General features: G+C 44.0%; 1 protein-coding gene across 1 annotated transcript in view; it reads left to right on the plus strand.

Moving 5' to 3' along the window:
• LOC308297896 (neural cell adhesion molecule 2-like) overlaps positions 1–12,150 on the plus strand; it is a gene marked incomplete at both ends in the record, with an annotated part of 168,699 nt that extends 156,549 nt beyond the window's left edge. Inside the window, 2 exons of the mRNA XM_080741460.1 lie at positions 8,997–9,204; positions 12,036–12,150. Of these exons, the coding sequence (XP_080597586.1) occupies positions 8,997–9,204; positions 12,036–12,150 (323 nt within the window). The remainder of the gene's footprint in view (positions 1–8,996; positions 9,205–12,035) is intronic.
• Positions 12,151–27,397: the final 15,247 nt, after the last annotated feature.

Below are 27,397 nucleotides of genomic sequence, written 5' to 3' on the forward strand. Positions count from 1 at the left end.
AATAACGTCTTTGGATGGATCGAGAGAAGCTTCTCCCTGCAGTATTGTATGCACCTTCCAATCGCCCGTTCCGAGCCGCGGAAATGCTACGATTCCCATTACGAGTGACAAGGTGGGACAGAATGAGACTACATTAGGTCATGTGCAGAGGAGGGATGAGGGGATGTACATTGGGAGAAGGATGCTGAAAGATGGAGCTGCCAGGCAAGAGAAGAAAGAAGCCAAAGAGAAGACTGCAATGAAATGCAAAGAAGACAGAAATGAAATGTTTTTTATTTTTTTTATTTTATTGTTTTATTCCTTAGCGCAGATCTGGCTGGCAGCTCGGCCCACCACCTGCAGAGCTCCTGTATTCACACAGAGATGTAAGGCTAAAAAAGACAAAGGGAGAGAGAGGTGTGTTTGTGCGCTTGTAATTTCCTCACCTCCTGCAGTGTGTTACCACAGACATTTATGCTGCCGCGGCTGCAGCATAGAGTGTTATTGCCTCTGTCATTACTGCAGCGGCTAAATTGCCTGTGAGGTTGTGCGCTGCTTCTCAAACAGAAGAAGTAAAAAAAATTAAAAAAAAACAAGGCCGGCTAACAGCGAGCTTAAGGCGGTTAACTTTGATTGGCTGTCCTCTCTTGTTAGCGAGCGAGCGGAGTTGTGTTGCATCATGGGAAATGGGGAGAGGGGTGCTGTGTCGAGGTAGAGAGAGAGAGAGAGAGAGAGAGAGAACAAGCTATTTGCTTAATGTGTTTGTTTGAAGAGGAGTAACCGCCAAGAGCTGTTCAGCTAATAAGGCAATAAAGGATAGAGAGCCATGTAAAGAACTGTAGCACTAGCAGGTAATAAACAATCTAACTGTACGGGACAATTACTCACTCATTCATTACTGTTCCCTTTCTTTTGTTAACTCTCCCTCTCTCTCCCTCCCCCTTTCTCTTCTCTCTCTAACATGCTGCATCTGATGCATTGTGAGCGTGTAGATTGCTTTAACATGGCACCTGGGACAAAATATAAAGTAGGGCATTAATTTACCTAAAAAAGAAAACATAAAAACATGAAATGTGACGTTTCTGCCTAACAGCAATGCTATAGGCCTACATGCACACGTACGTGCCTGCGCGGCTGCGCGCACACTCACCCCGGTTGTGACGAAACCGGCAGCATGTCCGTGGCACAAAAAAGTTGCTCAAAAGTAGTGAAAATGGCAGATATTCAAGCTCACAACAATGCGTGTGTTGATATTTTTGATTATCGATTATTATAAATCTGTACTGGTGTTTGTCCTAATTTCCCCCGTGGGATCAATAAATGTCTATAGGGCTTGGAGTGACATTTTCAACATTTTACAGCTTTTCATTGATTGTAATAATTTAATTAAAAACAATATAAAAAAAAGTATATTTTAAAATACATTAATTGAAGCCTAATCTGTATTAAAGTATGGATTGCTTAAACATGTTTTTAATTAAATAATTGCAATAGATGGATAGCTGTCCTGTAAAATTCAGAGAATTTCACTCAAGCGCTTTGCGGTCCATGCGAACCTGCACAGGATTTCTATTTATCCTTCATTGTCAGCCCGTTTCCTTTCTGTTCCTCCTCTCCTCTCCTCTCCTCTCCTCTCCTCTCCTTCCTCTTTTATCACCTCCACTGCTTTGTGTGAAAGTAAAGTGTCATTGATTGAAGCGTTGCCCTTGGTGAGGTTTCAATTAGCTCTTCCTTCCTCTGGTCTTACAAAATCAAAGCTTTCCGTTTGACGTCGTCTAAATCGACAACGCTCTCAGTCTCTGCTTAGGGTTTGCATTGTTCTGCCAGTGAGGCTCCTTGATCCATAAGCAGTAAAATCATGGATTCATTTAACTCTGAGAGAATAACAAAGCCTGAATGATTATATAACATTAATATACCGTAAGAAAAAAAAAAAACTTGAGAAATGAGTTCTCAGTGAGAAATCGATAATAACTTAAGTATACTACTATGTTTGTGGCATTGATCCAAGCCGGTACATAATCGATTGATTAATCCTTCAAATAGGCCTAAACATGCTCTGAAAATGCACATGGACCACCCATTAAGTGGTCAGATGGGTGGTCTGTCAATGCCTTTAAGACTTTCAAGTGGGCCCTGAACTAGAAAAGGCTGAGAACCACTGACGTTGTGCAATCTTTTTATTCCTCTGCCAAACTCTTGATTAGAGAAATAAGGCGCCATCATATGGTATACGTGTTATTTGCACAAGCCGCACAGTAATGTAATCAAAGCTCTTTGTAAGATATCCATAGAGGCTCTTTGCGGGAAACGATGGCAGCAAATCCAAATGAATGCTTTTTTATCTCTCCCCATGGGCCATTACGTGAATCGGCAGCGCTCATTCGTTTTCATTGTACAGATTATCAAAAAGCAATGCAATGGAAAAAAGATGGGACATCGGTAGATCTCTATGACATCAGTCGTCCATGACAGTGATTCTTAAAGTCGCACTGCAACGGAAGTGCTCCAATTGTTACACTTCCGTATGGTGACGCATTTCCTAGTGAAATGGGCCAGGAAGGCAGGACATACAGTAGCGCTGGGAGGAATGTGATTTGACGGTCAAAAAGTAGGCGAGCCACAACTCATTGAAGACATTAATATGTAAAGACGGGCGGCGCTGAGTGTCACAGCTATAGACTGTAACTAGGCAGCATAGTAGCTACGGAAACAATTTGTGTTCATAGGACGAGACAAGACGTCGGCCGCGGCTTGTGATTGGCTGAGGCCAGCGCTCCGCTGTGCGGATAGGGCAAACAGGGAGTTATTATTTAGTCACAACGCAAGCTCTTAAGTAAGTGACCTCATAGTGGAGTAGAACTAAAAGTACTGATACATTTAAAATACGCCAGTATAGTAAAAGTACCTCAAAACTGTACTAAGTACAGTACTTAATTAAGTAAATGTACTTGGCTACTTTCCCCCGCTGACCGTGAACTCCCAATCTAAGGGCCGACAAGGCCACTGAGCTCGGCCCACAAGCTCTTGTTTTATAAATATGTATTTATAAATATGTATTTATAAAACTGACAAACACCTTTTAACGCGGTGTCCCTATATTGGGCATATTATAGGCGATGTTTTTGTGCCACACGGTCATATGCGAAGGGCAAAGGGCATTCATTTGTGAAAAACAAAATGATACAAGGTTTCTGCCCTACAGCGACGACATAATGGTCTCAGCTGTCTGTTGTGGACCATTGTGTTGTACAAGCCTACTACTGCAACTTCTCTTTCTAAAGCTCGCTGTGTGGCACCTGGAGCAGTACAGGGCCCCTGTTTCCACAGCCAGTCATTTCTCTGCCAAAGTAGCTCACCAACAGTTGCACAAAGCCATTAGCAGCAGAATGAGCTCTTAAATGTCTCCCTGTCTGCTGCCTCGGTGCTGGTATCTCAGCATGGCGGTGGCTTCAGACCCATGTTGGTGACGGCGTGAGTTTGCATTTGACTCATGGCCTGGTATGGGGTCTTTTTTTCAGCCCTGACATTTTCACAGTGACATCCATTTTCACGTTTAGTGAGATATACAGTATGTGTCTTATACTTCAGTGTTAAAATGACGAAGACTCTTCCTTGCATCGGCCACTGCCAGGGTCTTTCATTGTTTTTACCTTATTTTGCCGACCCACGGAACACACAATGTGTAAACGCACTGTTTGTAACATCCGACAATCTTTTCTTCTTTCACCTGGAAAAGAACGATGTTAACCGTGACGATCCATTCTTTAGTTATGGTCCGTTGAAAAATGCTTGTTTTTGACAAAAACACATTCTGTGAGTAGAATCCGTTGATTTTACTAAATACCAGGATCTGCGCAACTGGATCTTCTTCTTAATTCTAAATTCCAAATCTATATAAAGTTGATATCAAACTATTAATTTAGCGATTGTCTGTCTGACCATCTGCAAGCTGACATCGCTGATACTACACCGTTTCGCCGCCATGGTAACCTGACATCACGTCATACTCTGATGTCATACTCTGACGTCATACTCTGACGTCATAGTACTGACATCACAGACTGGCCTGGACACGGAACACCATGTATGGGCATAAAGATCTGTCCAACGGTTACCCCCCCGGGCACAGGACCAGTTTATTATTAACTCATTCTGTGCCAAATGCCAAAATGGCTCCAAGGTAGCTGTGCCACGGTTTTGTATGTTTTTCTTTATTGCGCAATCAAAAAAAATGATTTTTTTTTTTTTATATATATAATTTTTTTCCCCACAGATACAGACACAGTTGTTGTGATTCAGTGGCAAAAAGAATTTTGTCAATCAGACAAATGGTTCCAGAGATAGAGCTGTTTGAATGAAAAAAAGTGTCCATCCACTTGAATGGACACACATTTTCTCAATCAGCTAAACGAGGGAGCCAACACACAAACAGAGAAAAGCATCTCTCTGATCCCAGGTCATTTTGACATCTTTTAGAAAAAAAACGTCATGAGACGTCATTGGCACAGAATGAGTTAAAACAAAAAACGTTTTTTAATTTTTTTTATCGACGTCTAACCCTGTTTGGTTTCATCTTGGGAATAATTCTTTCCCTTGCGTCTACTCGAATCCCGTCAGAGTGCTGCTCGGCGCTTCAGAGAGAAGCAATTCCTCTTCTATACTAACAGATAAGATTTAATGACAATGTTTACTTATCTCTGGAGCTCGTCCCGACAAACCTTCGCTCACTCCTCTTCGGAAATTAAACACTCTTATTGAGCACTCGGCAGGAAATATCCCTCTTTTTGTGTCCGTTAACGACTCTGTTTATCACCGCAATGCATTAACACCTGCTAACTTTCCCGATCAATGGATGCCCGTTCAGTCATCATCAATCGAGCGGGCGAGCCGCCTCAGATCTTAATCGAGCGCAGAGTCAATCAGTGCTCAGGCTGTAATGATCTGATATTGTCAGTGAGATGCTGGCATATGATCAGTGTATGTTGGTTGGCTAGCATTAGCAAGCATTCATTCATTCTTTCAAACCTTTATTTATTCTGAAAAGACATTGAGGTTGCCCTCATATGCAGTAGGCTACAATTTCATATTCACATCCATTAAAAAAGCACACTGAATAGTTATACTATATATTAGAGGTCTTCACCCGGACCCAAATGGGCCGTGATAGTATTAGAAATATGAGAACCGATACCCGAGCAGCACAGAGAGATGTCAGAACCGAGCCGAACGGAACTCCAGCCACGCACCGTTGTACTAATGAAACATAACTCCAGCCATGCACCTTTGTACTAATGAAACATAAATCCAGCCACGCACCTTTGTACTAATGAAACATATCCGGCCACGTACCGTTCTACTAATGAAACATAACTCTGGCCACGTACCGTTCTACTTATGAAACATAGCGCACATAATAGGGCAAAGTTCATACTGATAAGGACAGACATAGGGACAGACAAGAGTGAATGTTGGGAGCTGTGTTCCTCTGCTCCAAAAATTAAGGATGGTCAACAGAAGCTACGGAAACAAAATATTGTAACTTGAGTAAAAGTATCAGTACTGCAATGTAGAAATACTCTGTAATGCAAACGTATGCAATTCATACATTTAATTGAGTAAAAGTACAAAAGTATTGGCATCAAAATGTACTTAAAGTTACAAAAGTAAAATTAAATTACTGCAGATTGTCCCATTTCAAGTTTTCAAAAGAATAAAAATCTTTTGAAAAAAGCAGATTTACAAGTTCACTGAGCTTACAAGTTCTGGTAGATCTGCTATTTTGGCCAATGTTTCATTTGTCAATTTAGAGGTATTAAAAAGTCCTTAAATTGTCACTTTAGAAATGTGTATACGCTCTGTACACTTAAACCTCATGTTGGTTTGTTTAGTTGTTGGGTGAGAAAACAACATATTATGCACGTTAAGTTACTCATCTGGGACTTCCGAAAATAATGTGGGGACCCCCAGCTGGGTCAGGTTGAGAACCACTGCTTTCCACCACTGCCTGGGAGTAATGGATGAGGTGAGTCATGGTACAACGTGGATCCTCTGGGGCCCGCTGGGCCGGCCTGGGCTCAGACAGAGTGGTATTACTGTTGTTTAATGCTGGCTCACAGGATTCTATTAAAGAGATTGATGGCCAGCCCTCTGTCACAGACAGACAGACACGCACACGCACACGCACGCGCACGCACGCACGCACGCACGCACGCACGCACACACACACACACACACACACACACACACACACACACACACACACACACACACACACACACACACACACACACACACACAGTGACTCAGTAAATGACTTCATTAATGCTATGGCCCCCGCCACACTCTGACACACACAGTTTCTAAAGTCCAATTTATACTTTGTCAAATACTTTGATGAATAAGAGTAGGTTTTCAACACAATGAAAAAATAAAATAAAAAAATAAGGCATCCTTTGTTTGTGTGTTTTTTTTGTTTGTTCCACATGCTATGAGAGGTCATCTGATTTTGACAGCACATTTTGATTTAGTCATAGTCTTTTGAATAGAATTCCATTTAGTTTTAGTCATAATTAAGTAATCTGAAATGTTTTAGTTTCAGCCTAGTTTTAGTTGACTAAATCTACAGTTGATTTTGTCAACTAAAATGTTTTTTTTTTGAACCCTGCTATTTTTGCACCTGAGTGCAAACAAACATAAAATGACTTTTATGTCTTTTAGTCTACTTTTTATTTGTTGACAGAATTGTCATTATATTTAGTCTTAGTTTTAGTCATCATAGCTTAGTTTCTATTTAATTTAAATGTTGTTTTCATCAGTGAAAAGAGGTAGTCGAAGAACATTTTTCATCATAGTTTTAGTCGACAAAATCAACACAGTGGTCTGTGGTGGTGAGAAAATATTGATCCATTCTGCCAGCTTCAAATCCCATCTCCGCCTTCGATTCACTGCTAAAAAAAGAAATACTGTATCTTCATTAGAGGTCCTTAATACGAGATGTCTTGGTCTGCACTGCTTTTTCTTTAGTTTTCTTCCTTCTGTTGTCTCACACTCGCTCTTTACCGTTAAACCTTTTTTTGTCCTCCCTTGAGACCAAGCCGTGTTCTTTTTTTAATTATCATCCGCTCCCCGTGCCTTATCTCTCATCCAGCCAGTATTATCCATTCCACAAGGATCTTGGAAACAGAACATTAACATAAACAGTGTGAATTTTCAACAATTCTCCAGGTCAGGATTCATTGAAATGCCACTCTTATTCACATTGCTTTTCAATCCACTGCAGGGCACTCACAGTCACACACATTCAGGACGATGCTCATGATGCACACTGTCATGTTTAGAGGTATCTCCTGGTATTTTATCAGGAGATGCATAGAGGGGGGCACGGTGGCGCAGTCGGTAGTGCTGTCGCCTCACAGCTAGAAGGTCCTGGGTTAGATTCCCGCTGGGGCTTGTTCTCTCCTCCGCGTCATCAGTGCCCATGTTGGGTTTGGCAAAAGGGCCTTTCTGTGTGGAGTTAGCATGTTCTCCGCGTGTCCTCTAGGGACTACCCTCACAAAAAACATGCAGTAACCCTGGTCTCTATGTCTATACCGCCTCCCCCTGGTCAGCCGGGGCACCTGATGGAGGAGAAAAGAACTGGTAGGAATAACGTGTTCCTTCCAACTGGGGAAACTCCCCCATGTCAGGTGAAAAGAAGCGGCTTGGCCTCCTCATGCATTGAAGGAAGCATGAGGTAAGACTTGCTCTCCCCAGGTTGCCAGAGGGAGTGTAGCGCTCAGGATTACATTAGAAAACGTACATTGTGTGGAAAAAAATGGGTCACAAAAATCGTTGTTTAGAGATGCATAACTAGAAACACAGCATTGTGGTCGCAGTTTACCAGTGTATGGTACTGTAGTTGTAGTATACATCAGTGGTTCTCAAACTGTTTTGCCTGCAGTACCCCCTTATACTGATTCCTGAAACCGAGTACCCCCTTCCCCTGACTACAGCATTTTGCTTAGAAAAGCTGACAACGTCTAGTTTTCATACCAATATGTTCAAAATAAAACAGTATAATAGCAATGTTATATATACGGTATAATAACATTGCTTTCTATTCAATAACAGTTGTAATTTGGTTTAACAATTTACATCTGAGCAGGTTCACAATCATAAAAAGTCTGTCATGTACCCCCTGCAGTACCCCCTGCAGTACCCCTGCGTACCCCTAGGGGTACACGTACCCCCATTTGAGAAACACTGGTATACATGGTGAACTAAGTCAGACTTTGGCTTTTGACCTTCGACCACCTACTGTACTTTTAATCAGTTCATCTGACCCAAGTTTGCGCTATCAAATTGCCATCAAATTCCATCAAGTTGTTCCTGACATATTTTTCTTGAATCCTGCTTTGTTTTGCTCATAGAGCAGTTTGGCCCTCCAGACTTCGACACAGAGCCTATAGCCGAGGTCCTGACTTCATCAACCGCGGCTCAAAGAGGGCCACAGCGCTGTCAAGCTCTGTTGACCTTGAAGCAGTGCAGTGTCCCAAATGACAAGGACCGCCTTCGCTTTGATTCCCTCTTGGCTCTTTTAAAGAGATAGTTCACCCCGAAATGAATTTTTTATCGATAACTCACCCCATGGAGACTTGAATTCACGCAGATGTTTTTTTTGTTTTTGTCACATTCCTAAACCGATAATTTCAGGAGACTCTTTGTGTCCAAAACAAAACAATATCCACAAATTCAAATCTCCATGGGGTGAGTAATCGGAGAAAGAAAAATGTGTGAAACCCAGTTTTAGCCATTCATTGAATTTAGAGTAGACGTCACCAGACCTTGACCTTCCGGCCAAAAGGAAACGAATAGCTTTGTTAGGGATTGTGTGAGTTTCCGCCGTAAATGTTTCAAGTACCTGTGTGATTGACTGTGTCTTCTGCCTTCCTCTCTTTCTGTGTGTGCTTCGCGTATGTATGTGCGTGCGTCTGTGTGTGTATGTGCGTGCGTGCTGGTGTGCTTCCCTGTCTCAGCAGAGTCTCTGTTCAGTGGTCTGGGTCTGGGGGTGGTGGTAGGGCTGAGCGTGGGCGCCGTGCTGCTGCTCCTGGTGCTGGTGGACGTCAGCTGCTTCTTCCTGCGTCAGTGCGGCCTCCTGATGTGCATCGCGCGCACGCTGCGCAGCAAGAAGACCACCACCAGCGGCAAGGGCAAGGAGATGGAGGAGGGCAAAGCGGCCTACCTGTGAGTATTACAATATACTGTATCATCAACTGTCAGACAGAAAGCTCGTATCTCCAAGTTTCAAATGTGTATGTTCTTCTTTTTCTGAAATCAAAGTCCTACTTCATCATACAAGAGTTGTCACAAAAGTAGTGAAAATAGCAGATCGGCTATTTTCACTAGTATAAAATGGTTTTAAAAGTGATAAATACAAAACAAACGGTTTTGGACATGCAAGGTTTTCACCTGACAACGACAATACAATAGTCCTTACCCGTAGGCCACCCTTAGCCGTGTGTTCTCCTCCCCTCCTCCTCTCCTCCTCCCATCCTCCTCCTCTTCTCCTCCTCTTATCGGACAGACAGACAGACAGACAGACAGACAGACAGACACTTGGTCGTTTAATAGTTAGATACATTACCTCCGGTTTCTGTTTTTGAGCGGTGCCAGCCGCACCAACAAGTGAGTGTGTATGTTTGTCTACATGTCTGTATGAGCACAGCCTCTATGAGCACGGCAACAACAGCTGCAGCCACCGAGCGGTGCTGCTGAGCAGCCTTGAAATGAATGGACAGGGATTTAATGTTGTTTGTCTGGTTCATGTAGCTTAATGAAACAATCTCTTTCAAAGGCACCACTCACTTCACCCTGGGTGTGATTTTCCACCATTCCACCATATTATTTTATCAGTTTATTTAAAATATAATTGATCTCTTGTTTCTAGCTCTGTTAAAGCTATACTGTGTAAGATGCCCAACTAGTGGTCATTAGCCCTATAGCAAACCGCGGTCGCGTCCGCGTCTTTCGGCCGTTTTTCATACCTTCAGACCCCCGCGTCTGCCTCCACCTCGCTGAGATCTATCTTTTGAGGGGTCCCTTGTTCCTGTGCGTTCAGTAATTCCAGAGATACGGACTCCTTCACCCTGCCTGGTAGGCGAAATTACCTAGAGAAGGGATGGTACAAACGGGCGACAACAAATATGGCTGCCATAGCGACCCCACTTCAAGATGCGCTGTGATTGGCCGGCAGTTGTATAACCCTCGCTGTGATTGGCCGGTAGTGTGATTACGCAATTTTGGCGCGAGATCCGGTCCCCGGCAAGGATCGCAGTTTACATATATAGAGAAGGCTTTACAGGCTGAAATTCACGGAGTGGGTGTTCTAAAACTTTAGCGATTTAACAGTTAGGACAATTTTAAGATTTGTTTTATAAAAAAAGTTACATGGTACAACTTTAAATAAAAAGTAGGCGACATATGGTTTCTTTCTGTACAAAACCATCAGTGTGAGTTGTAAAAGTGTGTGTGTAAAAACACAACGAAATTATGAACACCATGATATCTTTACTAGCTTACTTATAGACAACGGAAAACCAGATTGTTAAACCCCTTTTGAACCACTTTTCTGGTTGCAAAAGTAGCTGTCAGCATTAATGTGAATGAAGAAAAAGAGAGGTTTAGGAAGAGGACAGAGAGACTCTTTCTAAATGAAGAGAAGCGATGCAGTTCAAGGCTGTGGGCTCTGACAGCTGTAATAAGGCAGCTAACCTTGTATCTCCAGATTTAAACGTCTCGAAGAATAGTCTAATGGGGATGGAAAATAAACGTCAATAAGTCGATGCTCTGTCATTTTGCGTTTTCTTCAAAACACACTTTTTGAGCGGTTCTCTCGTAAGGAGCCAAGCGCTCCCACATCTGGATTTGTCTGTTTGTCCCACGACTCAGAGGGTCGCCCAGGGTCACATTGGCCACGCTTCGTGGGACTACTGCTACAGATTTTGACTGACTTTGTGACCCTTTCTGGCCTGCCAGAGTTCTAATTTGTCATAAGGGCAGACATATTGCTCAAGCTGGTTCATAGTACAAGTCATAAAGAAACACTTCACTTGTCAAAAGTAAGCCATTTACCATGAGAGGGAGTGGGTTGTTGGCTGATTTACCACTGTTTCAGGGTTGTGGCACGAGGCGAAACCTACGCCTCGTGGCGGAACAACCTACAACCCTCAAATGGTGAATTGCTTTTCTACCACTTCTACCATATACAAATGAAAGAAAACACAGTTGTAACTTGCAAGGTTATTTAGTTACAATCAACTGCAACACAACAGTGGACGGGGTCCATGAGCCAACTCAAGGTTGTTGACTGATTTACCACTAAAGCCAATCAGAATCCAGTATGACCACAAAAAGTGGTAGAACAGAGTTTTTCCCATGCAATGGCCTTTGTGGATCTCATCTTAACATATCGCCAGCATCCAGTGGAACTTTCCTGGAGTGGACAGGCAGGCCGGTTTGATCTCACCTGCTTAAGTTGTACTTAAGCCTCATTCCTGCTGCAAGATGCAGAGGAAACTGAGACAGAGCTTTGAAAGAGTCATGTGAAAGTGTTTGCTTTCTATCACAGTCTCAATTAAATGATGGTTATGCACGGGTGCTTTATATTCCACATAACTGCTGCAGAGTATGAAAAAAAACGAATAACCTGTCAAAGTATATTTAGATGGTAGAATTTCTGTCTATTTTTACTACAGATATATAGCAAGGGGGGGCTCCAGGGGGTCCCAGCAAAAGTTGTCTACTTACCATCACAATCATTTTAACCACTTTAACCATTATTTTATTATTATATAAAAATACAAAATAAATAGTCAAATCTTAGCTTCTGGGGGTAAAGTATATTTTGAGATGGAGGTCGGCGGCCAGATACCTAACATCTTCGGCGTCCTTGACATGAAAAGGTATTGAGTACCACTGATATAGCAACATACTGTATGTATTTAGTCTTAATGGGTTAAAAATAACAAAACACTGTGCTCATCTCCATGTTGTGTTGTGTTTCCTGTTTGCCACAGCAAGCTACCGCTGAAGGAGGAGAACGGGAAGGAGACCCTGAAGCCGGACATGTTGGAGATTAAAGTGCACAGTGACAACAGCATTCACACAAAGGTGGACCACGGCATCGCATAAGAGGCCGCCGCCCCGCCCCATATATACACACGGAACCCACAGAACCTGCAGGCACAGGCGCACGGACGGCGCTTTCCTTCCACTGCACGTTCATGAATGCAGCCGCTCTCACCGGCCGGACGGTTTGCATACGCAAACATTCCCCCCCCCCAGAAAAACGTGCCCTCGCGTATTCTCATAGAAATACATTGTGTATAGATAGTGGTGACCTATACCGTTTTGCCGAGAACAGTCACGCGGACACGCGCAGAGCTGCGTGTGGATGTTTTATTTTTATTTTTTATTTGTTTAAATCTCGAATTCTTGCAATACTCGTGAAAAACGTGGCGTCCATGCGCCGACAGTGAGAACGGCTGCATTCGTTGATGCGGGGCAAAAAAAAAAAAAAAAAATAGATAGATACTCGCGAAAATTCTTCATGTGGCGTCCGTGCGCCGGCAGTGAGAACGGCTGCTTTTGTTGATGCGGGCGGAAGAAAAGTGACGTCCGCGCACCTATGCCTGCGTGTCCTGTGGGGTTTTGTGCGTTGCCCCCGCCCCAGCCCCACCCCTCCTCCTCCCCAACCCTTGCCCACCAAAAGAACACTTGGGACACCCCGCCCCATCCCAACCCGTTTGGTACTAAAACTTGAATGTTTCTGAATAGTTCCTCTCCGACATGGAAGCAACAGTGCAACGGTAGTGTAAAAATGTGGGGCTTCTACAACTGCTGTATACTGTGTGTATTCTGTATGTTCTCTTAAAACATAGCATCTGTGGACGGCAGTCGCTGACTGATTGTATATTACTTACTTTTGTGGAGTGGAAGGGGGGCTTATTTCATGCTGTTTGTGCCAACACATTCGCACGCCCGTGACAAGTTGGGGCAGGGGTCGACCGCGCATCACCCGCTTTTAGCGCGACGGGGTTCCCCTGGTGCCAGATAGTGACTCGACGAGGGCTGCCCTGTGTTGTCGCACGCTGACGAGGACGGATGATTTACTTTCACTTTGTTTGCATTTTCACATTTCCTCAGCTTTACAGATATTACATGTAGGTGTTTTCAATGTTCAACACTTCTTCCCCACCCACCCAGATGATTTACGATTTATCGGCGTGCAAGTCAAACAGCGCTGAGTCGGTAGAAGCAGACGTCGGACAAGGCTCGGCGCGGCCACTCGCTCGGCCAACGCGCCACTCAAGGTGCGCCTCGGCGGGCGCTCGAGTCCGCATCTGGCGGCGTTCCTGCCTTGTTTTAAATGTTTTTTCTGTGTTTTCCTTTCTTTTTTCTGTGGACACGCATTCAGGGGGGCTGGCACAAACGGGAACGTTGCAAAGCGACAAAAGGGGAGTGCTGTCTTGCCGAACGGGTGCCGCAGCTGGTGCCGTTGCCCCCAGCTCGTCACTGCAGTGCGACCCGGGAGTGAGAATATGTTGCTTTATACAGTTTACTTTTGGTTGTTTATGCAGTTCATAACTTTTGTCGTATACTGTATGTGATGATGCTACCGCTGCTCCTCGTCACGGCTCACACAAAGCCCAACAACCCCCTAAGCACTTATCAAACACAACAAGCTTGTATAAATACGCACTGGTGCCCCCCCCTGCCCCCAAGCTCATACTGTACTGCTAAATCTATCCTTTTCTCATAATAATAAAAGAAAATTAGTATTTTGTTTCCATGCTGCTCTTTACCTGAAGTAGCCTAGCTGTCCAAACTGGCTGTCAGAGAGGGGGGAAAACTACAGTGAACAACCGGTAAAGTGGGCTCGACGAGATTTGAAGCTGTTAATTGTACTTTTTGACTGATAAGAGTTTTAATCTGTGGTGTGCTGTATGTGTTCGGCAAAGGACTTGGTAAGCAGAGATCAATGTAAAATGTATGATTTCACTCTGTAAATATTTGATAAATAGGCTTTGGTGAAAGGCTTTTGTCAGATGTCATATTTGATGCTGTGGGAACGCGGCAACATTAAACTGTCAGTGTCGTGTGTCATTAAAGCTAAACGTAGCTTTCACTGGTTAATTTGTTTTTCTCTTCAGACCTCATGAGAAACGTCAAGAGGTGGAACTCATGTTCGGAAGACTATACCAAAAAAAAAAAAAGTATTTTATCCTCCACGTAACATGCAGAAGACTAAATTACCGGAATATTCCACAACGTTGCTGTCCGGCAGAAACCTCGTGTCTCCATGTTTTTTTTTTTTTTTCTTTTTTTTTTTTTTTTTTTTATTTAATGCCCTACTTCAGTGGTTTTCAACCTTTTCTGGTCCAGGGCCCACTTGAAAAATGGTAAATGGTGCATTTATATAGCGCTTTTATCCAAAGCACTTTACAGAGATTGTGCATTACATTCACCCATTCACACACACATTCATACACCGGTGGCGGAGGAAACCATGCAAGGCACCAACCTACTCACCGGGAGCAATTAGGGGTTCAGAGTCTTGCCCAAGGACCCTTCCACATTAACTCAGGGGGAGCCCGGATTCGAACTGGGAACCCTTTGGGAACCCTTCGTGCTCTAATAACGGTTTCTCTACCCCTGAGCTATGCCGCCCCCCTTGAACATCTTGAAAGTGTTCGTTTTTATATTAATGTTATTTTATCACTAAAATCTTAAGTGTTTTGACGGGGGCCCACTTGCAATACACTCGCAGCCCACCAGTGGTCACCAGTGGCCCACAGGTTGAGAATCACTGCCCCACTAGCTTGATCAGATTACAGCATCACATAAAAGCATCAAAAGTAGCAGATCCACAAGCTTAGCGTCGTGTTTCGAGCTTGTAGATCTGCTACTTTTGCTACTCTTGCATTTGCATCCTGAAAAGTAACAGTTTTGGACATATGAGGTGACAGCAACGATATGTTTCACACGGAAATTGTTGCAGAAGACCCATCAATGTCATTAATCCACATACATAATAAACATATTCTACACCAGGGGTTTTCAAAGTGGTTGACGGGGCACCCTGGGGTGCCGCGACGGCAGTCCAGGGGTGCCGTGAGATAATTTGATAATATTTGGAATTTATTTGGACACTTGAAAAAATATTTAGTATCATTTTAAACTTGAAGTACAAAGTTATTTTCAGTCTGTTCTAACCAAAATGGCTATTATCTCAACGTTTTCCTCGCAACATAATCACTAAAATATCGTCACTGTCGGGCAGAAACCTCGTATCTCCAAGTTTCAAATGTGTACTTTTGGTAAAGCAAAGCCCTGCTTCAAAATACAAGACTGTCGCACAAAACTAGTGAAAACAGCCGATCTGCTGTTTTCACTAGTTTAGTACATTTTAAAGATGATAAATACAAAACGAACGGTTTTGGACATACAAGGTTTCCACCCGACAACGACGATATGCTATAAATATAAGGTGCTGGGAGTGAAAATTATAATGTAGGGGTGCCTCAGATTAAAATAATATTTATGGGGTGCCCTGAGACAAAAAAAAACGTTTGGGAACCCCTGTTCTACACGCACATAACCACCTGAACCATTATACACTTCATAGACCGGGGTCTACAAGCGCACGGCGCGCTGCTGCAACGCGGCTCGTTGAGATTGCAGGCTGGCTATTTTTCCGCCAAATGTTCGCATATTATGACATGCCCAGAAAAGGGAAGCCAGGGCTCACGTGTTATCAATTAACATGAAACGTATTTTACCATTCCCACATGTTAGCCAAGCCTGCATAAATACTGTATTCTACTGGACTCCAGCTGCTTGTTGCAATTCAGTGTCGCAAACACAATAAGTGATCGATCTATTGCAGGGCAACCCTATAAATGCCCTGAATGATGTCAGGTAGTAGGCATACACTGGGCCTGTGTCGTTTGCTGTTAAAATAAAATAAGTTAAAAAAAAAGGTAATGTTTAAGTATTGTAGAGCTACCCTACAGTGAATAAAATGCAGATAACCATTTAGGAAACATGGTGCGTGGTAGAATTTAAAGCAACATGACAGTTCGGTAGAGGTTTGGGTTGTGTAGTTATCTTTTTTAATTTTTTAATTTTTTTAATTTTAATTTTTTATTTATAATTTCTATCCCACGATTTTTTAACCCATTTTCACCCAGTGCCAATTGCCTATGTAATCCTGGGCTCTGCTCTCCCTCTGCTGCGCCTGGGGAGACAACGGACTGACCTCACGCTTCCTTCTATGCATGAGGAGTCCAAGTTGCTTCTTTTCACCTGACAGTGGGGATTTCCCCGGTTTGGTCATAGCGAGTGGAAGGAACACTTTATTCCAACCAGTTCCTTTCCCCTCCATCAGGCGCCCCGGCTGGCCAGGGGGAGGCAGTATAGAGACCAGGATTACAGCATATTTTTGTGAGGGTATCTACCCTAGGAGACACGGGGAGAACATGCAAACTACAAACAGTTGTGTAGTTCTCTTGACATGATGCAATGTTAATGCCGTAGAGTAGACTAATACGGTGATGAAACATTTTCTGTCGACTACCATTTAGACGGATACTAAATTAATACTTTATAAAAAATAATGATGAGTAAAACTATGAATATATTGACAATTTCCTCAACTTAATAAAAACAAGACTATAATGTTAAGGAGTGACTAGTGGAGATCCAGTAGAGCTAAGACAAGTCATTCTGCATTTTATTCAAAGGTATACACACACAACCTTATTTTATCAGGTAAGCTGGTATTTACAATAAACATGAAATACAATGCAAGCTAAAAAAAAAGCCACCAATGACCTATGTTGGACTTTTGATTGACACGTCGAATGAATGTAATTCAATTTGAAACAAATGTTTACCAAAAAGAAGCACATGTGAGAATCACAAACACATTATCAACTAAACTCATTACATCAGGGGTCTTCAACAGGGGGTCAGGGACCCCTAGGGGTCCTCAGAGTTACTACAGGGGGTCCTCCAAATCTTCCAATCCTTTTTATATTAACAACTTGAACCATATAGTGTCCATATTCTGAGAACTGTAGCCAAAAATAGCAGATCTACAAGCTCACAATGCCTCACGCTGCGAGGCGTTGTGAGCTTGTAGATCGGTTATTTTCAGCTAAGATGTTTGGTGTAGAGGTGAAAAAGAGCAGACTAAATACAGAGTGAAAGGTCAACTTTATTAAGTATTGACATTCAAGTGGTTAAATATCTGAAAACAGAAATTGACATGAATCCAAAATACACTGATGATCGTGCAAACAGTGAAACTATATGGAATCTATGAACAGGTTGTGGGGGTCCCTGCTTCATCTCTCTCTCAACTAAGGGGTCCTTGGCCTGAAAACATTGAAGACCCCTGCATTACATTTTAGTCAACTAAATCAGCTGTAGATTTAAGTCAAATAAAATCTTATGATCCGATCCAATGTGCTAATAGAATGACTTTCAAAAAATGGGCACAAATTTGGAATACTACATCAATTGAAGATACTGTAGGTATTTCCAATATTTGCATCATGGGGAAGTCACTACACAACACAAGCCTCTACCAAAGTGTGATTTTACCGAAGGCATAAATCAAATGAACTGAGAAAATTCTAAATGTTGAGTGTTGAATTCTGTGCTTTGGATGTATTTTCCCTCTTAAAGCTGACTCGGATTAATTCAAACATGTTTGAACCTGTTTATTTTCCTTGTCTGATCACTACTTTTCTCTGACGTCATGTGGTTGTACATATTATCTGAAAAAGAGAGGAAAAAACAGTATTTTATAAAGCTTTTATGTAAATATGAGCCTGGGGTATGTCTTTTTTTCGTGTTCTTTGAACATTGCTCAAAGGGAAAGTTCTTCTCATATCATCCTAAAACAGGGTTTATTTTACCTGCGCACGCGCTCGCACGCACGCACGCACGCACGCACACACACACACACACAGGGACGGCCATAGCTGAACTGGGCCTCAGCATTGTGTCGAGGTGTCCCTGAGTTAAAATGACCGCGCAGCAAGAGAATCTGTGAGAATGTGTTGCCCTGAACACTTGACCCCTAAATGCTCCCTGAGGCGCTATCCCCATATCGCCCACTGCATGCTTAGTTAAATGCAGATACCTCTTTTTACTGTGCATGCAAATATACAAATGACAAATGACAAAAACCAGACAGGAAAGTGGACATATTATTATTATTATTATTATTATTACCAGTAAGACACCTGGGGTGAGGTTGTACAATATGGGCTCGCTTAATATTGATGGCATAAAAGGAATTCTATCGTATGGGCAGCCGCATTCCCAAATATGGGCTTAATATTGATGGGCATAAAAGGGATTCGATAAGTGCAGTGTGGTTGCCCTAACAGGGCATCATCTGGGAATCAGATGTAGAGGTCATCTCCATATATGGAGATCTAGGTCAGGGGTGTCCAAACTTTTTTCAAAGGGGGCTACATTAGAAAATATTAAGACACCCAAGGGCCGACAATATCTCCTGACACAATGTGGTTTCAGTCGGACCATAACAAAGTCACATACATATGCATCGCAATTAAACAATTTTATTTGACTATCATAATCAGTATTTAATATCAATGGTCTTTTGTCAGGTGTGTGCTCTGAAAAAAAAAAAAAAAACACACACACAAATAACTCACATTACCAAATGTAACCAGGTAGAAAATTAAACAATATAGCCTGTCTTTGACCCCTTCAGCATGAGACAACAGGGAACAATCCTGACAAATTATACTTTGCTGTACTGTATGTCAGTGGTTCTCAAACTTTTTTCATGTCAAGGTCAAGGACCCCAACAATTACAGGTATTTGGCCATCGACCCCCATCTCAAAATATGTTGTTCCAGGGACACGCCAGAAGCAAAGATTTGAGTTACAAATGTTCGCTTTAAAAATAATATATACATTCAAAGATTTGCACACACACACAAAAAGGATGGCTCATGGACAATCACATTTATGAACTTTTTTAAATTGGCTAAAATATATTAAAAAAAAATCTTGTTTTCTGTACCCTATTAGTGTGGTTGGTTATAAGTGCTCTTTTGTAATGTTGCTTATTAAATTATCATTCTTGCTAAAAATCCAGCATCATCATTCATCATTACACATTAGAGTTCCCTGAAAGTTAAAGGACAACTTTGTTTTTTTTACAACAAGGGTTCATATTTTAGAATGTAATTAGAGAAAAGAAAAAGTGAGTGTTAAAATGTTTTCATTTATGTCATTCTATCGTTTTAGCACATTTGGCGTGGTAAAATGTGGGGCATGTGTACGCATGGGGGCATGCGGCTAAATATGTCTTTTTGGACACAATAAGCCAGCAGTTTCTTCATTGCTATTTACAGTAACCCCAAAAGTCACATCTGTCCACGAATGATTGCAGTGCATCTTGGGAATGTGCTTATTTTGTGTAAAAAGACACATTTAGCCACTTGTACGCATGCCCAAGGCCACTGAAATCTAAATCATTAAAATCTCTAAAACGATAGAAAGGAGTAAATGTAACCATTTTAACTCCCATCTTTTATATTCTTTTATTACAATCTAAAATATGAACCCTTGTTGTAAAAAAACAAAGTTGTCCTTTAAGGCCCGGCACTACTGGGCCCTAACTGGGAACTCTATCACAGAGTAAAAGTAATAGCCAAGAGGGCGATACCAAGAGGGCGGAAAAGACCCGTACTTGTACTCATGAGTGTTGTACCCCTGAACAGATGAAGTCCTGTATTATTTGTGCAGGAGAAAGGCTGACCTCACACAGCATTGGTTACATCAGCCAAAGAGGCTGATGAGGTCTTCAAAGAGTTTCACGACATTGGGGACCACTGTGGGATGGAAAAGCAGCCATCCTTTAGGCCCATTACTGGCAGGGCTATGCAGGCTGACAATAAAAAAAAGAAAAAGAAAAAAAGAAAGAAAATGGGTAGGGCACTAAAGTCAACTCATATTTCTTAGTCACTGCTGTTTGTAATTTAGACCAGGGGTCTTCAACGTTTTCAGGCCAAGGACCCCTTAGTCAAGAGAGAGATGAAGCAGGGACCCCTGTATTTTCGATTCATGTCAATTTGTGTTTTCAGATATTTAACCACTTGAACCGTCAATACTTAAGTCTAAACTTGACCTTTCACTCTGTACTTGGTCTGCTCTTTTCCCCCCTCTACACTAAACCTCTTTGCCGGAAATAGCCGATCTACAAGCTCACAACGCCTCACAGAGTGAAGCGTTGTGAGCTTGTAGATCTGCTATTTTTGTCTAAAGTTCTCAGATTATGGGTTCAATATAAAAAAGGAGATAAAAGTTTCTATCACACAAATATTTGGAGGACCCCCTGTAGTAACTCTGAGGACCCCCTAGGGGTACCGGACCCCCTGTTGAAGACCCTTGATTTAGACCTATTTCACTTTAGTGGACTATATTATTTTTCTTGTAGCCAGATATGTGTAGAAAAAGTCGCAGCTCCCATCCACTCCCATGTTAAAAGAAAGATGAAAGACCTCTTCCATGTTATTCTTTTAACATGGGAGTGGATGGGAGCTGTGACTTTTTCTACGCATATCTGGCTACACCCTTACAATGATTCTGTGCACGCTTCCTTCAGATCCTACAGTGCCCCCATGTGTCAGGCAAAGCGTCCAAATCTAAAGGAGAAATCACAGTACACCCCAATACAGGTGCTATAATTTGTGACACTAAGTGCTCATGTCAGCACCCAAAAAAGATATCCTCATATTCATAGAAACATGTCTTTCAGGTGGAACAGCAGCTAGTCAATCTGAGGTTTGACCCAAAAGAAATTGCAATAGTAATGGTTCAAGGTTTTTTATGATCCTTAGAGTCATTCAAAACACATGTTAAAAATCTTCCAAAATATTCTTAGTGGATCAAGGTGAATTCAGGGGGTTCACGTTTGGGTCCCTTCACTTACTATACAGGGAAAAAAGACCTCCAAAAAAATCTTATTTAAGTAGCATGTGAGGGGTCTAACTAGGGGTTCTTCATGATCCTGAATCCATTGCAAGCATTTGTTTTGCACGAAAAACATTCCCTGGGCTAAAAAGGGACATAGCAAAACTGAGCTGACCCCAGAAAAGTGATGACTCATCACTAAACCATAGTATTGGGGGTCAGTTTTTAGCCTGAGGAATGTTTTTGGTGCAAAACAAATGCTTGGAATGGAATTAGAATCACGAAGAACCCCTAGTTAGACACCTCACATGCTACTCAAAGAGGATTTTTTGAGGGGTCTTTTTTTCCTGTATAGTAAGTGAAGGGACCCAAACGTGAACCCCCTGAATTCACCTTGATCCACTAAGGATAAAATGGAAAACTTTTAACATGTTTTTTGTATGACTCTAAGTGGTTCTATGAAATAAAACGTACTTTTAAAAGCCTAGGATAGGAGAGATGATTCTTTATTTTTTTAACAGGTGGCTCAGCAACAAACGAGTCTCACGACATGAATAGAATTACATTTTAAGACATAGACCTATATGAATATTGTAGCCTATGCTTATAATAGGCCTACACATATTATTCACAATTACAATAAATATATTAGAATGACGAGTTAAAGACCTGTATGTCATCATAATCACAATTCACTGTTTGTCAGCCTTCTGATTGGTCCCTGAGACTCCCTGACTGGCCAACCAGAAAAATACATTCACTTTTTGCAAGCGGGGGTGGAGTTCTGCAGTCGGAGAAAGTGGCAGCCGTCTTTCACCGGCTGTCCGCACTGCGGAGCACGGCCAGGCCGCTCGCGACCATAGCGTTTGCGATCATTGTAATGAATAAGCTTCAACAAACTAGTTCACATGGACCTTATCAATGGTCTAAGAGTCACGATTGGGTACATATATTTTAAATGGGCAGAATTACGAAAAGCCAGCCTATTATGTGAGGAGAAACATTATAGTTCTGTCCTCTTCCTACCCAAGATGCAATGCGCTTCTCTTTCTATTTCTATTCTATCTCTGATCCAGAGGATTAAACTAATTAAAACATTTATTTTCGGGGGAAAACATATATTTTCGGGTAAACCCCCTGTTTTGCAATGTAACTACTGTACCTTTGTCTTCCCTTTTTATTATCACCTAGATGTTTTTCCTTTGGTACTTTATATAGCTGTAATGAGGCTATAAAAAAATCCCATTCACTGCCACTATAAAAACAATCTGCCCAGGGTCAAATGTCCCATCATAGTAACAGGGCAGAATGGGGCGGGATTTGCAAAAGGCAGCTCAAGACAGAAAGAAAGAGAAGGGAGCAGATATATAATTATACAAATACAGAGATTTCAAGAGTTTACAGTTGAAACTTAATAACCGTTAGTGGCCACCAGGTGGCAGTGTATACACTCATATGGACCACAGTCACACAGAAAGACAGACATGGTCCACTAAAAGCAGACTAAAAGACTAATTAAGACAGTGATAATTACTGGACAGTTCATGAAGATATGGGCTTCATACCGTAGCTTTTCTAATAATACAGTGGCGTCAATGCTTTCTAGTGTTTTCTGACTAATACATTGTGTTGAGCTTGTAGATCTTCTTTGATGCTTTTGTGTGACTGTTTTATGATCAAGCAGGGCGTTGGCCTTATTGCAACACTTTTCTTTTTTATGTTGAATCTAGGGTTGCAATACCCATTGGTAAAAGTAACTAAGTAGATTTACTTAAAGGGGCACTCCACCACTTTTCAACCTATGTTCATATAATTGGTCCTCACTCAAAAAATAGCTTTTCTTTTTTTTTTCTTTTTTTCTCAGAGGAGGGCTGTGGGCAGGTCAAAAACCCATCGTCTTGTGACATCATCGATTGCCAATACAGCTTATAGAAACTGCAGGCTTTCTATTCCTGAAAAGTTGCAATTTTAAAGTGGAAGCAATTGTTCTCGCGATAATAAAAATCTAAATATTTTTTTCAAAAATATTGATTTTTTTTTTTTTTTTTTGGAAAATGATGATGTCACAAGACGATGGATTCTGAACTTCCCACAGCTCTCCTAGGAGACTTGGACTGAGTAGAAAGAAATTGTGATATTTTATCATGAACATTAGTGAGGACCTATTATATGAAGACAGGTTGAAAAGTGGTGAACTACTCCTTTAAGTACAATTTTGAGTTATTTGTTGAGTAATTACAATTTCCACTACTTTTACTTCTACTCCGCTGCATCTTGGATCTAAACACAAGTGTTTCGTATGAAACACCTGTTTGTTAAGAATCGGAAGGAAGCACTCCACTCCTATGGGTGTCGCTAGCGGCAACCAAGAATAACAGAATCACTCACATAAACTCCCGTAGGACAATTCCCATTGGCCGAAGGGTATGTCCGTCAAATGACGTACCCGCCTGGAGGCGGACCCCTATAAAATCCCCATCCGCCGGATGTTCCCCCTCTTTTGAGAGAGCTCTGCGCAAACTCACGAACAGGGCCTCACCGGAGTGGAGTGCTTCCTTCCGATTCTTAACAAACAGGTGTTTCATACGAAACACTTGTGTTTGTTTACGAATCTCCAGTCAGCACTCCACTCCTATGGGAAACATAAACTCCCGGAAGCGGAAACGAACCAACAGGAATTAAGGAACCCTTACAGACTAGGCCCACCAGAACCCACCTCAATCCCAGTCTGCCCCAAGTTAAAACCGAAGGGAAAAACTCAGGAAAAGGGCCCCCCTCCACCAGAGCCACTACCCTCTGGTCTTGGTGGAGGAAGAAAAGTGTAAAAACACTTACAAAACTCCCTGAGAGAGAAACCCTACCAAGGGACTCAGCTCAGGAGGAAGGGGAGGAAGCGGCCACCCCAAGGACAGAATGCGCCAAGGAATGAGGCGTTAAGTCCAGGTGATAGTAAGCCGCAAAAGTGGAAGGCGACCTCCAATTAGCCGCCATACAGACCTCTTGGATGGAAGTCCCTTTAGCGAGACCCCAGGAAGAGGAAACTCCCCTAGTCGAATGGGCTTTAAGACCGAAGGGTCTAGCCACCTTCGCACTGTCGTACGCCAAATTAATGGCGTCCACAATCCACCCCGACAGAGTCGACTTAGCGATCTCAGTCTTACCAGTGGACTTTCCGTGAGAGACAAACAGACTACTAGACCGTCTGCGGTCCTTAGTCCTCTCACAGTAAACTCTCAGCGCCCTAACCGGGCAAAGACAGTTTAGCCTTCTATCCTCCTCCGAAGCGAAAGGAGGAGGGTGAAAAGCCAGAAGTTCCACCGGAACTTCCTGAATCCTCCCGTTCTTGGGTAAGAACTTGAGGTGAGGTTTGAGTAAGACCTTACGGTCATCACCCGAAAACCTCATACAGCCCTCATCTACAGAAAGAGCATGAAGGTCACTGACCCTCTTGGCTGTAGTCAGAGCCAGGAGAAGAGCCGTCTTAAAGCTAAGAAGCTTCAAGGAGATAGACTCCAAAGGCTCAAAGGGAGCCTGACTCAGACCCCTTAGGACCACCTCAAGATCCCATGAGGGGACCAACGGTCTAGCTGCAGCAGCGTCTCGTTTGACCCCAGCCAGAAACTGAGACACCCAAGGGTTCTTAGAAGGTTTAGAACCCTCCAGGCCATTGTGGCAGACATCAATGGCAGCCACATAGCCCCTAAGAGTAGAGGCTGCTAGCTTCTGGACCACACAGGACTGCAGAAAGTCCAAAAGGTCCTTCAAGGACGCAGAAGCCGGAACCACCGAAGGGCGGTTCGACCTGCACCAGGAGACGAAGGCCTCCCATTTACCCCTGTACACTTCCAGAGTACCAGGAGCTCTGGCCCTCTGCATCGTGTCTATGACCGCAGGGGCCAGGCCGGCAGCCCTCAGCCTCTCCCTTTCAGGTGCCAGACCCACAGGTCTAGGCGCTGGGGGTCCGGATGGAAAATCTCCTGGTTCGCCTGGCTCACCAGATCCCTGAGTAGGGGCAGGCGCCTAGGCCGACCGACCAGGAGAGGCGCTATCAGGGAACTCCAAGTCCCCTGACTCGGCGCCACCAAAAGCAACTCCAGGGAGTAACGTCTGACCCTCTCGAGGGTCGGACGAATCAGCTCTAGCGGTGGAAAGGCATACAGAAGGCCCCGCGGCCAGCTGCGAGACAGAGCGTCCAGGCCCAGTGGGGGAGTCCCCGTCAGGCCAAAGAACAGAGAACACTTCGCGTTCTCTGACGACGCGAACAAGTCTGCCACCGGGTGGCCAAACCTGAGCCAGATCTCCTCCGCCACTGAAGGTCGGAGAGACCAGTTCTCGTAACGTGGTTCCCCCCTGGACAGCAGATCTGCTCCGCTGTTCAGGAGGCCTGGAACATGAGAGGCCCTGATCGACTGTAGTCGACCATGGCACCACAGTGTCAGGTCCCGAGCTAACCTGTCTAGCTCCCGGGACCTCTATCCTCTCCTGCGAGGGACGGGCGATCATTGACTGCGAGTCCAGAATGGTCCCCAGAAAGGTGGTTCTCTGTGAGGGTGTGAGAGCACTTTTCTCTAGATTGATGCAAAACCCCAGAGACTGTAGGTGGTCCAAAACCAACCTGGTGTGACGCGCCACCTCCTGCTCGGAGCTCGCGCAAATCAACCAGTCGTCCAGGTAGTTTGCAATCCTGATGCCCTGGCGCCGTAGAGGTTCGAGCGCCGTCTTGGTCACTAGAACGAAGACACGGGGGCTCAGCGACAAGCCGAAGGGGAGAACTGTGTACTCGTACACTTTCCCCTGGAAGGCGAACCTGAGGGATTTTCGGTGAGGAGGATAGATGGAGACGTGTGTATACGCGTCTCTTAGATCCAGAGAGGTGAACCAGTCGTTCACCCTCACCGAACGCAGCAGGCTGGCAGAAGTCAGCATCTTGAATTTGAAGGTTTTCAGATACTGATTCAAAACACTTAGGTTTAGAATGGGCCGTAGCCCTCCCGTCTTCTTGGGCACGAGGAAGTAGGTGGAGTAAAACCCCAGCCGAGTCTCGTTTCGAGAGACCTCCCTTACTGCGCCTTTGAGAAGAAGGGCTTGTATTTCCTTTCGTAACGCGGCCGCCTTGCGGCCCTTCTCCCTGGTGAAGAGTACTTTGGAAGTTAGAGGGGGGGATTTGTAGAATTGAATCCTGTAGCCCCTTCTTATGGTGCGAGAGATCCAAGGGCTCGGATTGCACCGCTTCCATTGCGAAAAGCAGTCTGCCAGGGGAGTGTAGAGAGGAAGAACGGTCGGCACCGCCCTCGCGGGACGCCCGGTGTCGTTTACCGAGCGCCTCTTGAGGGGCCTTGCTTCCGTCGACACGTCCTGACGTGATGACGTCGGGAGGGCGTGAGACGTTCTCCTCGGCGGAGCCGGAGGGGAAAACGAGCGTTCCTCTGACCCCAGCGGAGCCGGGGGAGGAAGCGAACGTACCCCGGGAACCAGCGGGGCCGGGGGAGAAAACGAGCGCGCCTCGGGGATCGGCGGAGCCGGAAAGGAAAACAAGCGCTCCCGCTGCCGAGGGGCCGCCCGGGCGGGACGGCCGGAACGACGGACCGAGTGCACCTGAAGAGGAACGGTCACGTGGTTCGATGCTAGCGGTGCTGGAACAGAGGGTAAAGGAACTTTTCTGACCTTTGCCCGAGGAGGGCCTAAAGGAAACGTCTCCAAAACCCGCGGAGACGGACGTTTTAACTTTAGCTCGTTTGGCCTGTCTGAAAACGTCCCGAGAGGGCTCATAGATACCTTTAGCAGAGAGTCTTGCTCTGGAGAAAGGAGTGACCCTGGAACAGTTAGAGAGTGTGGAGGGGAAGCTATGCTGCTCTCTAGTGGAGAACCGTGAGAAGGAGGATTTACACTGGGAAAAAGCATCTGAATAGGCTGTAACCCTGTACCTTTTAGAGCAGCTGTGTGTGGACTGTGTGTCTGTGAAGTTAGCAGATTGTGAGGAAGAGCCCGAAGGGGCTGACAATCTAGAGCTACCTGTGTCGATCGTGCGAGAGGAAGAACCACACAAATTTCTGGCACACACATTTTTACTGTCAGTTTTTGTGGAGACAATATTTTGACAGAACCAGCAGGAGGCCGAGTTTTTGAATAAAACGAACTTTTTAATGACCCCTGCTTTCCCCTCCCCAGAGTGTCACTTGCGCTGAGACCTTCCGCGGCCCCTCGCGGAGCGGAAAGGCTGACGCTGGGGGTTTTCCTCCCTGGGCCTCTGAGTGGGCGGCTCCTGGCTTGGATGGCGGCGGGCCGTCTTGGAGGAAGACCTGGAGCTAGAGGAGGCCGAGGTCTTGGAGCCCCTACTCTTGTTCTGGGAGCGGGAGGCTCTTGGCTTGGAGGCTGCCTGGGAATAGGAGCCTCTAGTGGACTGTGGGAACAGGGG

This window comes from Nannobrachium achirus (assembly GCF_963921795.1).
Source record: "Nannobrachium achirus genome assembly, chromosome: 14".
NCBI lineage: Eukaryota > Metazoa > Chordata > Actinopteri > Myctophiformes > Myctophidae > Nannobrachium > Nannobrachium achirus.